Below are 15898 nucleotides of genomic sequence, written 5' to 3' on the forward strand. Positions count from 1 at the left end.
AGTTACACACAGGCCCATAGTCACAGATGCTCACACTCATACATCCAGTCACACATACTCACATAAGTTTACTTTCACACAGTCCCACTCTCACACACAAGTGTGACCTCCTATGTCTGTCACATTTGGCCAGCATTGAACATCCTGCATGTAGGCAGAGCAGCTGCATCCAAGGGCATCTGAAGACAGGTGCAGGTCATCCGTTCTGCTCTTATGTCCTTCTAGGGAAGCAAGAAAAAAGAAGGAAGTGCTCAGCCTTGGCTATCATGGCAACGTGGTGGACCTTTGGTAAGTGGAAATCAGTGGCTTGGGTACATCAGGGGTGCTAACCAAGTGCTTCCAAGCCCTAAGCTCTGAGCCTCAGCTCTGTCCTTCCTGGGAAGGCAACATTCTCACCTAGACCCACACAGCTTTTCTGTCCATGCATTTTGCAAAGGAGAAAGTGGACACTACCTACAGGGTGTGTGGGTGGAGATGTGGGCTGCAGTCTCTGCTGGCTGGCTCTTCTCCAACCAATGCATACCTGTCCTACTCTGACCACCCCACCACTTCTCCAGGGAGCGCCTGGTCCATGAACTGGACACTACTGGGGAGCTCTTGGTGGATCTCGGGTCAGACCAGACATCCTGTCACAACCCATTCAATGGCGGCTACTACCCTGTGCAGCTCAGCTTCTCAGAGGCCCAGAGCCTCATGTCCTCCAACCCAGCTGCCTTCAAGCACCTAGTGCAGGAAAGGTGGGTGACAAGAAAGGGCCGCCCAGGGCAGGACAGCAGAGCCTTCAGGAGCCTAGACTTTCTGAGCCTCAGCTTCTTTCTTTCATGGGGGATTGTCATGGGCACAGTACTTTTGAAGATAATGGGATAAAGTAAATTGATATTTGTCAAGTCCCTAGGACAGCTGACATGTCTGTGCTGGTATACACTGGGACACCTAGTACCCTTGTCTGGTACATTGGACCTCAGATTCTGATGGAATGATGATTGTGGGCATAGTACAAGACAGTAGGTGTTGAGAGGTTCGGGGTTTTAATTAGACATGAGAATCAGCCACATTGGGAGCAGTTACAGTGAGCCAGAGGCGCTGGTTCTCAAAGGAGACTTCCTGACACTGGGTTTAGAAGGCCTTGGGAAGCTTGATGGGGTGGGGCTGCGGAGCTGGAGGACAGGTCAAGGGTTGATCACCTGTTTGTTGCAGCCTGAGGAGGCATGTCTCAGCCATCAACAGGTTGGCCCAGAAGAAGTTCTTCTTTTGGGACTATGGTAATGCCTTCCTCTTGGAGGCTCAGCGAGCAGGTAGGCAGAGGGGGGCGGAGCTGGACAAGTGGTATCTGGGGCCTGTGTGAGCATACCTGGGTACACTCTTTCCTCCCCCTTTCATACCCATAGCTCAGTGGCATGATCACCCAGTGACTACCTGGGAGATCTAAATGTGCCTTTACCCAGTTTTACCTTCTTGAAGCATCCAGGCCTCTCTGGGCCTCAACTTCCCCTTACATTTTAAAAATATAAAAGTCCACGAGAGATTGTTTCCTTCTGGGTCTTCTTCATGTCCATTTGCACACTTAGTAGGATGGGTGCTCTGGGTGGTGCCCTGGGGTTGATGCTGAGTCTGTGGGCCGATAAGTGTGCCCTACACCTTGACCACACAGATGGCAGTATACCACCCAGGGCTGCACTCTGCTTTTTCTACTCTTATTTTGCCTGAGGAAAAATCTTGAGACTCTGTTCTAAGCCTTTCCCAGGGCCCCATCTTTAAGTCACTGTCTGTGGTCATGGGTGATCACACAGATGGGTAACTCCACAGGAGCAGATGTGGAGAAGAAAGGAGCCAACAAGATGGAGTTCCGCTACCCCTCCTACGTCCAGCACATTATGGGGTGAGTGAAGCTCCGTTTTGGGGTGTCTACCTTTTCTGCTCCTCTCAGGACTTAGGACCCAGCCTTTCTGGCTGGAAGAGCCTCTAACACTGATCACCACAGAGCTGTGTGCTGAGACCTCAACCAGCCGAGAAGTAGCCAAGCAGTGGTCACAGCATTTCCACATAACACACTAGTGCAGAGGAGGCTTCTACGGATCCTCAGTGAGAAAATGAGGAACCAAGGGTCTGCCAGCAAGGTCACTCCCTGTGCACACCACCCTGCCACATACCCACTCATTTTCCTAAGTGATATGGTCAGGAAGCTGTCCTTTGCATGACAATTCATTCCTAAAGACCGAGATATACAGTGGCTTGAAGTCCTTGTGCCATCTGGCTGCTCAGAGCAGGTCTGAGAAGGGCCAGAAGCCCAAGAGGAATAGGGAAGTAGGGGAACCCGACAGGAACCAGGGCCATGGGAGGCCAGTCAAGGAATCTGGACTTTCAGAATCACAGGTCTCAGTGCTCAGAGGGGTCAGAGACGGCTGTAAGATATCTCAGGATGGAGTCCAGAGAGGCAGAAGTTGCCTTCTGAGCTTTACTGCTGTGGGTGGAAGCAGGGTCAAGGGTGGGCTGGGACACTGGAGTACAGAGGCTGGGTTTTCCCTAAGGAAGATAAGTAGAAAAGAGATAGCAGGGACATACTCAGCCATGCCTGGCAAGTGTGGAGCTATTATGGCCCATGGCTATAGCATCCCTCTGCCCCACTTCAGCTGCCACAGAAGCTGAGTCACCAGGGAAAGCCAGGCCGGTCTACACATAGATGACTGGTTTTCATGCAGCCTTTCTAAGAGTAACTTGAGGAAACATCTGTGTGCCTTTGTCACATTTCCCTGCTCCTGCCACTGGAGAAGTGAAGTGGTACAAGTTTAGAGATGGGAGCAGAGGCTGAGGAAGAAACAGAGGAGCAAGGAGGGTCCTCTAAGACTTATTGCTTAGAGGCAACAGTTTTGAGCTCATTCTGGATGCTGCCCCTCTTTCCTAGGCATGCCTACATGCCTATCTCCAGCTCAGCAAGAAGGTGCAGGCAGCCCAGGAGGTTGGGGCTAAGGAGACATTTGTCCTTGCAGGGACATATTCTCCCAGGGCTTTGGGCCCTTCCGCTGGGTATGCACGTCGGGGGACCCTCAGGACCTGGCTGTCACTGATCATCTGGCCACATCTGTGCTGGAGAAAGCCATTGCTGATGGAGGTGGTACTTCTGGGTGGGTGGTACTCAGGAGTGGTTGGTCTCCCAAATGCCCTGCCTCTGTAGGACACCTGGTACCTAGTATTATACTCTGCATGGGTCTCAGGACTACACGCTGCTGCACAAGGGATCTCGAGCACTTTCAGACCTTGCTCTCTCAAAGCTGTTGAGAGCATGATGCCCATCCACACCTCAGGCTCTGCCCTCCAGCTCTGAGCTCACTTCTGCCTCTGTCCCTGCTGGTTGCAAGGCACAAAGAACTTTAAGTCAGTCAGCTATCTGTCACTACAAAAAAAAAAAAAAAAAAAAAAAACACCTGAGTGAGCCAGCCTTCCTCTTAAATTGGGGAGGTTTCTTCTGCCTCTTGGCTTCAAGTGCTCAGTTGGCTTGGCTTCAGTGCTCAGTTGGCTCCATTATTTTAGAGTGGAACACCCCTGGGAGCCAAAGGGAGGAGTGGCTCCAACATCTCCTTCAAGGCTACACCCCCAATGATCTCACTTCCTCCCACTTCTTCATCCTCCAATAGTGCCACTGCCCGGCACCCAGCCCCACAATTGCAGGGGGTTCCTGGGTATTCATATGTGCTGGCCCTCTCTGACCCAGCTGCTTTCCTGCAGGGCCCATTCCCCAGGAGACAAGTGGAAGTCACTTGAGCATTGGGCTTGTTTGATGCATTCCAAGAGCGCTTCTCATTCACTTCAGCTTCCTTGTGTGTGAGCATGACACCTCCATGCCAGGCCCAGTTGGCACCCACCTGATGCTCAAGTTCTCTGAGCATTGGGCCCCTGAGTTCATCTTGATCATAGATGCAGAGGTTTGGTTCTGCCCCTTAGCTGAGTGACTGTGGTCTTCCTGTGGCTACATGTCCTTGCAGCTTTCTTGAAGCACAATGTCCTTTGTAATGTACTTGACATTGTCGGTCAAGTGCAAAGAGAAGGCCAGTCCAAGTTGAAGGAAGTAGCTGGGGTTTTACATTGGGAAATCTGGTCCATTGCCTTCCTAGCTTCTCTAGCCTGCAACAACTGCCTGGTCCTAAGCAGGCACAGCTGGGTGTCAGCTGTGTAGCTACCACCCAGTGCTTGGCAAAGAATCTGAGTGCCTACAGATGTGGTGGCTAAGAATTCCCAGCACAGCCAGCGTCCAGCTACAATGTGACCTGCCCTTGCCAAGCAGGAACACTGCAACCTGAGGTATTTCAACCAGGCAGAGCAGACAGATGCTGAGGACCTCCAGAGCACAGGGCATAGTACAGGACTATAGAGTAACAAGCAGTGATGAGTTCAAGCGCACCTTCACTCTATCCATGTTCTCTGTGCTGTCCATGGAGTCCCAGCTCTCGCATTACCAGTCTGTTCTTGTGAGCTGCTCAGATCCGCTGTCAACATGGCCCCCATCCTCCTCTTGCCTCCTCCTGGGATAGACCAATCATCCCCACTTCCTCTGTAGTTCTGTTCCCACATGGCTTCTCAGCCTTGAGGACTCTGACCTTCCCTTTCTTGGGGAGACTTTATGCCCTTAATGCATCAACCTGTAACCAGCTCACTACACACCTCTTCATAGCCAAAAAGTGTAGTTTTTGTTTCTGTGCCTGCCTCAGTGTCTGGTACACAATAGGTACTCAATATTCTTTGAGGGAATGAATGCAATGATGAGCTGCCGAAGCCCACACATTAATTTGTGGTATTGTTGTATTGGTTCCCAGATTCAGGACAGATAGTGTAGGAGGCATCATCCAAGGTCTCCCAGTATCTATGGCAAACAGCCAGCAGAAAAGAAAGCTGGGGCCCCTGGCAGCAGCTTCCAGGGCCTGAGATACCCCTCCCCTTTCTCTCTTCAGTGAAGGCATCTGTTAAGCTACAGTACATGGACAACATCCGCTGGATCCGGGAGGCTGCCAAGCACCAGCTGGTAAGAGCTTGGCTTGGGGGAAGATGGGTACTGCAGAGTCATGAAGGAGGCTGAGCTGTCAAGAAACTGCCCAGAAACAAGGAGCAGGCATAGAGGTCCCAGCACAGTCCCAGCACTCATTTTGTAATGCCCTGAGAAGATGCAGAACCTGCATCCATGTGACTGTTGACAGCAGCGCTATGGTGGCCACCTTATCCAGCAAAGGGCTTATGAAGGGTGTCTGGATAGCACATGGAGAAACTGGAAACCTTAGACAATGTTGGTGGGAGTATAAAGCAATGCAATCTAATTATCCCATGCTGGCTGTAGAGTAATAGGATTGGAACTGATTTCAGGGTGTTATAGGTACTGTAGCTAAAATGCCAATGCAATCTAATGGCTCTTGGCAGACAAATGGATCAACAAAATGTCTCTCCTTACAAAGCAACAAGAAAGGGTACTTTGCTAATCACTGCCACCTGCCATGCAGCTCCTAGAGTGGGCAAGCCATAAACAGGGAAGTAGCAGGGTGTGTGCAAGGGCTGGGGAGGACAGGAACCTGGAGGCAGGAGCTGATGCAGAGGCCATGGAGAGGTGCTACTTCTTGGCTTGCTCATCATGGCTTGTTCAGACTTTTTTCTCGTAGAACTCAGGACCACCAGACCAGAGATTGTACCATCCACATTAGGCCCTCCTCCATCAGTCACTAAGAAAATGCCCTACATCTGTATTTTATGGAGGCATTTGTCAGTTGAGAATCCCTCCTTTCAGGTAGTTCTAGCTTGTGTCAAGCTGGCATAAAAACTAGCCAGGACAGTGTATTTCACTGATTTTCTTTTAATGAATTACATAGAGGGTGGCTTGGGGTTCTGAAGCAGCAAACAAGGCACTCCTTCTTCCAGTCACTCCACAAATAGCCTCTGGAATTCCTGTGAGAGGTGAGCCTTGGGCACCTTAGCTGGCTCTGAAGTACTCTTAGATGAATGCCCTAGGTGAGTGCTCAGCCTCCATCTATGCCACTGAGGCAGTGGCGCTGGATCATGCAATGGGTCTCTGTGACCTTCCCTGGACACACTTCTCTGCCAGGCAGAAAAGGTGTCTGATGACAGAGGGCAGCCACCAGGCCCTGACTAGAGATTAAATAAAGAAGAAACATTTGGTTCACACATGACTATGCTAGCCAGCAGATCCCTGGCCAGAGATCTCAGGGCCAGGAGGGAACTGTCACCATCATGGCCCAGCCCATCCTAGGGCCATATTTTCCATGTGTGTCCCCATAATCCCCTATGTGCCTATGACAGTCTCTATGACCCAAGTCTAAGCCAGGGCACCTGGGGTTGGGGACAGGGTAGATGAGGTGCTGCAGTCAGAATACACAGGGCATCCAGTGAGGTATAGGGAGGAGAAGCAGAGCTGGCAGCAGGGATGCAACCAGGAGTGGGTTCAAAGCCAGCTGCACATGCCACAGGGCCAGCAAGCAGGAGGCACTTCCACCTTTGAGTGGAAGGGATCAGAAGCTCGCTCACCCTACTTCAAGATGACTTTCTCTTAGAAGCTGGCCATTCCTTTTATATGTAACATTCTTGACAAGCATGGTAGTTGTGTTCGCTTTCCTCAGTGTGTGACCAAATACCTGACAAGAAGGAGAACATTCATTACGAATGTGGTTTAAGGGAGCAGTCCATCACATCTGGGAAGGCACCGCCACAGGGATGCGAGGCATCTGGTCACACTACATCCAGGGAGACGAACGCTGGTGCTCAGCTTGCTTTCTGCTTCTCATAGTCAAGGAGCTCAGCCCTGGAGATGGTGCTGCCCACATTAGGAGTCTTCCCTCTCCAGTTAGCCTTTCCTAAAACTCTTCTTAGTGTATCACAGATGCATTCCCACAGCCATTCTAAATCCAGTCAGATTCGCAATGAAGATTAACTGCCACAAACCATTTTATGTCAGTTCTCCCTCATCCCCCCCAAGAAATCTGAACACCCCACAGCACCGATTCACACTTACAGTGAACTTACAGTGTAGTAACTAAAGCCATTTGCTAGACCACTGCCCACGCCAACTCTGAGCCTAGTAAGACGTCAGTGTCCCTGTCACCTGTCCTTGTCCCCTTTTGCAGTTTTGGCTGTCTCCCTAGGCAGGAGGGACAACATGCTGTACCTTCTTTAGAGAAACTGGTTTTTTCAGTTTTTCAGCCCCGACACTACCAACATTTGGGAAGAAGCCTTTTTTTAAATTGCAGTAAGATATATATAAATATGCATAAACCTTATGATCCTCATTTTAAGTCTTTCCAGGGTACAGCTCTAGAGTGTAGAGCACATTCAGTGCTGTCCACGTCCCTTTGCGATCCTTTTCCAGTGTTTCTATCCCTACTGGCTGGCTCCAGCTGGCATGTCTCAAGGTCTTTCTGTGCCCCATGAGTCAAAATCTTCCCAAGGCCATAATGTTAGCTTTCCCTCTATATCTGAGGTGGGGGGTTGGCTTCCAGATATCAGAGCCCACTCATATCCTTAATACACATGACCTTGTGTCAGCACAAAACCTGCACAGGCCCTCCACATACCTTACATCGCTTCTGGGTGACCTGTTAGACCTAAGACAAGGTAGAAGCAACACAAACATTAAATATTGAGCCCCTTAGGAAATATTCACAAGAAAAAAACCCTATGCACATTCAATATAGGTGAGTCCCCCCCACCCCCGAATGTTCTTTTTTTTTTTCATGTGTTTATGTGTGGCATGTATGTGTGTATGCATGTTTGCATGTGTAGGGCATATGTGTGTGCTGATTCATGTGCATGTATGTCTGTGTTTGAGGCCAGATATTGACAATGAGTGTCTTCCTTGATTACTCTCCACTTTTTATTTACTGAGGCAGGGTCTCTGTTGAACTCAGAACTCTGCTCCAGGGATCCCATCTCAGCCCACTGAGCACTGAGATTATAGGTGGGCTGCCCTGCATGCCCAGATTTTAGGTAGGTAGGTACTGGGGATCTGAACTCTGAACCTTATACTTTCATGAAGAACATTTTATGTACCAAAGTATCTCCCCTACTAACCCTTTTCCTGAACTTTTTAAAAGATGGGGTCTTACTATGTAACCTGGTTGTCCTAGAACTAACTATGTAGCCTAGATTAATCTCAAACTCCCAGAAATCCACTTGCCTCTGATTCCTGAGTACTGGGGTGAAGGGTATGTCACACCCAGAACATATTTGATCAGTAGCCAGTTGATTCTGAAGGGGCCGAGCTGGAGGTACAGGCTGTATTCTGTCACATGGATAGACCACCTTTTCTCTGTCCACACTTCAGCTACTGGACACCTGTGTGTGTCCACCTCTCACTCTTGTGGACGATGCGCCATACTCATGGATATGCACACATCTATACCCCGGAAGTCTGTAGATGGTTGTGGTCCACACAACAACATTATCTGCAGCCATCACAAGTAGCAAACTGGTGGAGAACCATGACACATTTTCATTTCTGAAAGCTCACCAGCATTCCCTTCCAGAGGTGCAACACAAGAACATGAGCTCCAAGTACCAACCTAAAGGGAGGTTACCCCTCTGTCTGGGCCTGTTTCCTACCTCTGTGATCAAGCTTGTAGTATCTTCCTGGAGATGCAGCTGTGAACTGTGGGGAGAGTACTCTTAGTAAGCCAGGCTTGATCAAGTCTCACATTGGTGGTACTGATGCGAAAAAGGCTCAGAGGCAGGACCCTCAATAGGAAACCTCCATGGTTCACATAGAGCCAGTCTCTGGAGGTCCTTCAGGGATGAACTAAGGAAAGGGCATAGAATGGAATGAGATGGTCCAGGCCTCATGAAAAGTCCACTTGTGGGCATGCATTGTCCACCTGTGTAGTATCTAATGAGAGAGGAGCCCCCAGAAGCCCATACTTTAGAGTTGCCATGCATCTCAGGGCCAGCAGGCTGCAGCTGGCCAGGTCACATGGCTGTAGTGTCACTCGCATCTCTCTCACATCACTAGTTCTTGGATGCTTGCTTTTGGCTGAGGGGCTTTCTCGTTCTCTCCTCTGCAGGTGGTGGGCTCCCAGGCAAGGATCCTGTACTCAGACCAAAAAGGACGAGTGGCCATTGCTGTGGCCATTAACCAGGCCATCGCCAGTGGGAAGATCAAGGTGATATAGCCTGTAGTTCTTCAAGGTGCCTTCATAGATACCTTATCACACAGGCCCTGCTTGGGGCTTCCCAGCTATGATTCCCTGTTCACACTCCAGCCTAGACTCCCCACCTCTCCCACCAGCACCCTGACCCAGTATCAGGGAGCTTTCACCCTCCCCTGGCTGGGTTCCCTGAAGGCCTTGGACTCTGTGGAGCAGATAGGCAGAGAGGCCTAGAGAAGAGCTGCTCTGCTTGAGAGGCAAGGGGGAGGGAAGGACAGAATGGAGGGCCTATCATGCCCCCAAGACCCCAACCCTGAGCATATGTCACTGTGGTGGGAGAACCAGACACAAAGCATGAGCAGGCTTGCTCAAACACAAGTTCCAACAGTATCTCTTGCTGTGACTTGGGCAAACTGGGTCACTCTGACCCTGAGTTTCTCTATTCTGTGAAAAGAATAGTATGCTGAAACCCCAAATGTAGGATTGAAGTCCAAATGAGTCATAGTCCACAAAAGTAATGCCACACATCTTTTTTCAAAGTTATCTTGTTCAAACTGTGCTGTCATAAAACTGAACCCTGAATAACTAGAGGTGCCAGAGAGCAGTTTCACTGCAGAGTTCAAGTCATAGGCACAGCATGGCCTGTTCAAGGAAGGCAAGGGCAGCTGGGGGTCTCTGAGTCCCACGGAGCCCTGTAGCCTCCTTCATTGTACACTGTGAGGAAGATGCCTGGGCCTGGGTAGGAACAGCATTTCCTCATTGGAGCCACGTGGCAGTCCCCTGGGGTGACCTGAGCTTACCTGTTCTCAGCCACACCTGTTGCATCTCCAGGGTCAGTGGCACTCCACCACATGGGTACAGAGAGTCACCCACTGTGTCTACTGGATTCCCAGGGGCCCTGAAATCTTTAAATTCAAGGGAACACTATTTGCAAATGTGTGACTGAATTCACCATGTGGTCTTTGTCCTCACAGACACTGGCAGCATGAAAAGGGTCCCATCAATCACCTAGTCTAGATAATCAAGGCCCAGGGAAGGAGGGTGACCTGCTTAACATCACACTGGGAGCTTTGTCCATATCCCTGCTTCCCATGTCACTAAAGGGCACTTCCTAGTTGTGCCTACCCACACCTACACCTACACAACTAAAGCTGTCTTCTAGCCCCTTCCCTCACTGCAAAGGCTCAAAACTCACACTTCCCAAGGGTGGAACCCCGACTTGATATAGCATGTACATGTTTACACCCCAGCTCACTGACATTCAAGCTCTTTGGTGTAGGCCAAGACCCTTAGGCCTTCTGTGCCTCTGTGGCTTGCCTGTGAAATGAACATGTTAGCAGTCCTGCTATCTGGGTCGGGTTTTGGTGAAGACCTGTGCTCTGGTGCCACCTGACACACAGGAACCCACTAGCAACTTCAGGTGCTTCTTGCTAGAGTGTGTAGAATGTGTAGCAGGACTTTCTTTGGACTTCAGTTCCCAGATAATGACATGGAGATTTCTTATTAATTATGAAAGCTTGGCCTTAGCTTCGACTTGTTTCCAACTAAGTCTTAAAATTTAAATTGACCTGTTTATGTTGTTCTGCCATGTGACTCATTACCTCTGCTCTATACTTGCACCCCACTTCCTCTGTGTCTGGCTGGTGAGTCCACGCCTCTCAGATTCTTCCCAGAGTTCCTGCTCCTGCCCAGAAGCCCTACCTATCCTCTCCTCCCTACCTATTGGTCATTCAGCTCTTTGTTAAACCAATCGGAAGGTGTACAAAAAGATTATTCCACAACATTTCCACCTTTTGTCTAATAAAAAGGAAAGGTTTTAATTTTAAAACAGTAAAACTATAAACAATAAGAACAATTATCAGGTAAAAATTACATTCACAATGTCCAGTCCATGTGTATTTGACAATTTTCGAGAAAGTATTCTATTATCTATCTTATCTTGGTTGGTACAAAGTTTTATACTTAAACCACTTTCTGTCATAATTTACATTACCAACCTAAATGTATTCTTTTAGGCCTTAAAATTTTTCTTAGATAAACAACTTAAGCTGTTTTATCTTTCAACCTTAATAAACTTTACATCTCTTTTGTAGGTTTCTTTTTTGAATTTGGTAACAAGGAAAACTGTAAAACTATAACTGAGAAGGATATTATATTACCTGAGTAAACAGGAAGTATGGAGTCAACAATTTCCAAAACTATATTTCTATAGAGACACTTGGTTGCCTGGACATCACCCAAGGTTACTCTGCAATATTGAAGCATCCATCTTTGGCCTACAGGCCTAGAATGTCTGACAGACTTTCCTGTGCTGCAGGAATTTTGAAGGGCTGTCCTACCTTGTCTTAGCAAAGTTTTGCACTCACCTTCTTTTGTGCCTTGTTGTTCTATTTGAGCAGTCAGGGCAAGGGCAGTTTCTTGCCCATGTGGCAAACTTTGCCACAAATGAAAGCAAACTCCACGTAGAGATCTTTGATGCCCATTGTCTTCTCTGAAGTAGATTGGTGCTGTCAGGAGCAAACGTGTCTCACTATCATGAAAAGTCTTATGTTATTAAGACATATTAAATGTCATGATCTATAGGTCTCTGAAGTGTTTGAAGACCTCCTATCTATCTAAAAATATGTCTCTGTCTGACCTTGAAAATATGCCTAACATGACTACAAGTTTGGCTGTTATAGATGAACTGACTACTAACCTGTATTTCTCTATTATCCTAAATAGTTTGTGATAATAGCTTTCAAGAACTAGAACTTTACATTACATTTTTAAATGAACTGTATAGGTACAATGCCTTTAAAATATATACAGTACGTTATAACAAAAATAACCCTAAATTTGTATCATATACAGAAATCCAAGGGGAAAAGATCCAAATGGCATGTGGCTTAGCCCACTCTCATCATCCACTTCATACCAGCAAGCCTGGTAGACACTTATGACTTACACACCCTTCTCTGTCCCCCACAGGCACCAGTGGTCCTGAGCCGTGACCACCATGATGTGAGTGGCACTGACAGCCCCTTCAGGGAGACTTCTAATATTTATGATGGTTCTGCCTTCTGCGCAGGTGAGGAAAAATGAAAGGATTTTTGTCACTTAATATTAACCAGCTGAGGAGATGCACATCCATAGTCTCAGTACCTCTGACAGCTGAGTGGGACGGGGAATTGAGATTAAGAATTAGAAGCAGCCTGGGTAACACAGATAGACTTCATCTCAAAGGGAGGAAGGAGATTCTGTCTTCTAGATTCTGGGCTGCAGGCTCTCTCCCTCCTCTTGCTCCTCCTCTCCCTCCTCCTCTTCTTCCTCTTCTTCCTCCTCCTCTTCCTCACCCAGGGAGGGTCAAGTTCCCTGATCTCTGTGAGATTTGGCATGGGGTGGTGGTGGTGGTGGTGGTGGATAGTTACAAGAGGAAGCAGCAGACTTATACCTGTGACTCCAGGGTAGCGAAGTGGCAAAAGCCACAGACCTACTCACACTTGTCCCTCAACATGTTAGATGCTTGGAAGGCAACTATCTGGGGCTCTGCTTCCTCATAGGTGCCTGGCCCCATAGTTTTTTATATACATGGCTGCCCTGTAATGATGAGCTCATCTCTAGTGCAGCAAAGCAACCTTGGAAAACCAAAACTAGGGCTGAAATAGTGAAGACTAATTATTTGTAGCCAATGGGGAAGCACTGGCACTGTGGCCAAAGCACCATACCCACCAAAGAACACCAGAGACTCTTCATTGGGGAAACTCATACATGTTAATATAGGAAGACACCTCATAACTGAGCATGCTCAGATGGAGCTTGTGCAGCTTCATACATTGCCCATTTAGAAATAAAATGCTGGGTAGGAATACCTCCTATGTAGAGTGTGATAATAAGCAATTTTTTCTCTAAGTCATCTAAAGGGCTGAGCCAGGATGACTTCTGGGCTTCTCTGGAGAGCCTTATCAGAAGCAAAAGTACTACTGAATTTAAAGAGACAATACACCACTGTGTAGGGGTGATAGCCTCTCAAATACCTGTCCAGCGGCCAACATGGGGGCCTCACTTCTCTGATGGAGTCAAGAAGCATCATTCATTTGAAACCCCTGCCCTAGGCATGAATGGGCATTCAGTACCAGAGAGTGTGACTGTAGGGAAGTCCTAGACTCCCCTTTCTCTGTTCCCCACTTTCCCACTTGGGATCTTGAGTCCCAAGAAGCAGCCTGAGCCTATCTGGTGCTCAGACCACCAAGTGCAAGGAATGATGGATCGTGCTTGCTCTGTTTCTGCAGACATGGCCGTGCAGAACTTCGTGGGAGATGCCTGTCGTGGTGCCACCTGGGTTGCACTTCACAATGGAGGGGGTGTAGGCTGGTAAGAAGGCAGCAGAGAGCAGGCTGTAGGCTGATGTGGATGGAGGCCCTGGAATCCTCTTGGTACAGGGACAGTTCCAGGGGCCTGAGGTTCTTGGACTTAGATCCCTGGAGTTGTTCTATGAAGAACTTTATGCCAATGCGTTCCTCATGTGAACTGGGAACCAGCTGGTCAGTATGTTGAGGTGTGGAGGACAAAGGAACACAGAGAGGGAGGCTTCCATAAAGCAACTCCAGCAGTTTGGCCTCTACCTATCATAGAGGACACGAGAACCATGTTTGTTTCCACATTCCCATTCCCACCATAACTATCTCTCTTGAAGGAGTGGAAGCCCATAATTGCCAGGACAGCAGGCTCCCCACTCTCCCCAGCCTACAGCTGTGTCCACACAGGTCACTTTCCAGTCAGCACCAGGGCAGGGTCATTAAGGCCTCTATGATGACCTCTGTGTTAGTCATCTTTCTGTTCCTGTAACAATAGAGCTCTCCAGTCTGTATAGAGGAAAAGGTTATCTGCTTCATGGATTCACAGGTTGCAGGATTCACTGTTTTTAGGCAGTGTAGCATGACAGGAGCCTCTAGCAGTGCAGAAAGAACCATTCATCCATGACAGGGAAAGGCCTCACTCCTTAAAAGTGCCACCACCTCCCTCAAGAGAATATCTAAATTCCAAACTATAGGGTTTCATTCTGGTTGGCATTGGCCATTCCTCTGATGCTAAGGTATTAACTCAGATTCATCAGATGCAGACTATGCAGCAACTCTCACTGACCCCTTCCAATCTTCCCATTCCCAGAACCAAAGAAAGAGCATAGGCTTTACAGATGAGGAAACTGAGGCACAGAGGATTTGCCTTTGTTGGGGAAGTTTCTTGTCTGGGGTCCCCAGAGTCAGCCAAATCTGGAGCTCTAGCTTCTTTGAGCAGTCTCTGAAGAAGTGTAGGCTGGATCCAGGCAAGCCTCTGTCCCAAAGAGCCAAATCCTTCCATTAACTAGCTTCCCAGAGCATTCATATGACTGGCTTGGCCTCATGCCTACCAAGGCTAGAATTCCAAGCTGCAGCCCTGTCAGGTGGCTTTAATTAATGGAAAATGTGACCATAGTGCATGTCCTAGCTGGAGAAGAGCACACAGACAAGAGCTCCCTGGATATGGAATGCCTCGCAGGGGACAACCGACTATAAAAGAGGCTGAAGTTTTTTCAGAGCCTCACAAGACAAGAAAGCAGCAGACAGGCTAGGGATTCAGTAGGGAGGATGTGGGAAGCCCTGAATTCTAGCACTATTGCAGAAAGGGTGGAGGGACCTGGCTCACCACTGTTGCTTCTCCAAGGACAAGCCACACCCAGTTCTGTGGCTTTAGTTTCTTCCTCATTTGACAGGAATCTGTTTCTGAGCTATTTGTCCTCCGGCTTTTTGACTTGATTCTTCACTTCCTGGACTGACTGCCAGTGCCCTATGGAAAGGCTCTGCAAGGTCACCACACATAGCCATATGTCAATTGTAGTGCACTCCATGACCTTGACCTCCTCACTGTCCCTCTTTTGGAGTGTCTACTTAGTGACTGCTTTTGTGTTGTGTGTCCACTGGTCATGCTTAGTGAGAGCACCAGTTGGCTGAAGTTCCATGTGCTCCAGGCTGTGTCTGCAGGACAGAGCCATTTGACTAAGTCACTGAGTAGGAGAGATTGTACCTTAGCAAAGACTTCTCAGGCTATTTCTATAGGAAAGGATTGCAAGCAGTAGACTTCATGTGTCACAGGACCATTTTAGAGACTAGGTAAGTCAATGCAGGCAGCCTGGGGGCAGTCAGTACATCTGGACAACTAGTAGCCCACCTGGGGCATGGCATCTTGTGTACCATGCAGCTTTCCTGTGTGCTGTGTGCCCATCCACTCTGTATGGCCACTTGAGAGGGCCCTAAGAAGCAACCTCACTCCCTTCTGGTAGCACTTTCCCAGACCAGGGTGTAGCTCAGTACTAGAGTACTTGTCTAGCATGTACAAAACCCTGGGTACCTAAAAAAGATTGCTTCCCATTCTGGTGAACAAACAGGCATCAGTGATATAGAGAAGAGTCTTGGAAGTATACATGAAGTGGACAAGACCAGCTCAGAAGCATAACTGACTGAGAAGCCAGGATGTTGTCCCTCTGTTCTGCTGACCATATGTCTCTGTGATATAGAGGCCAATGTGATATCTTCTCAAGCCAATGCCTGAAGCGTTGAATGATGCCTGATCCAAGCAAGTCAATACAGGGAGTGATCTAGGAACTTCTTTGTCTCTTACAGGGGTGAGGTGATCAATGGGGGATTTGGCCTTGTACTAGATGGGACCTCACAGGCTGAGCAAAAGGCCAGGATGATGCTGGCCTGGGATGTCTCCAATGGTGTAAGTCCTCCAGAACTCTTCAGCTTCTCATT

At 48.5% G+C, this 15898-nt stretch overlaps 1 protein-coding gene across 1 annotated transcript in view; it reads left to right on the forward strand.

The window, feature by feature from the left end:
* The window catches only part of Uroc1 (urocanate hydratase 1), a 30117-nt gene that overhangs the window by 11972 nt on the left and 2247 nt on the right, over window positions 1–15898 (forward strand). The window contains exons 10-19 of the mRNA XM_051203426.1: window positions 226–288; window positions 558–737; window positions 1198–1295; window positions 1807–1879; window positions 2988–3109; window positions 4944–5014; window positions 9045–9143; window positions 12099–12198; window positions 13400–13481; window positions 15767–15866. Coding sequence (XP_051059383.1) covers window positions 226–288; window positions 558–737; window positions 1198–1295; window positions 1807–1879; window positions 2988–3109; window positions 4944–5014; window positions 9045–9143; window positions 12099–12198; window positions 13400–13481; window positions 15767–15866 — 988 coding nt within the window. The remainder of the gene's footprint in view (window positions 1–225; window positions 289–557; window positions 738–1197; window positions 1296–1806; window positions 1880–2987; window positions 3110–4943; window positions 5015–9044; window positions 9144–12098; window positions 12199–13399; window positions 13482–15766; window positions 15867–15898) is intronic.

The sequence above is a fragment of the Phodopus roborovskii genome, unplaced genomic scaffold (assembly GCF_943737965.1).
Source record: "Phodopus roborovskii unplaced genomic scaffold, PHOROB, whole genome shotgun sequence".
NCBI classification, from domain to species: Eukaryota; Metazoa; Chordata; class Mammalia; order Rodentia; family Cricetidae; genus Phodopus; species Phodopus roborovskii.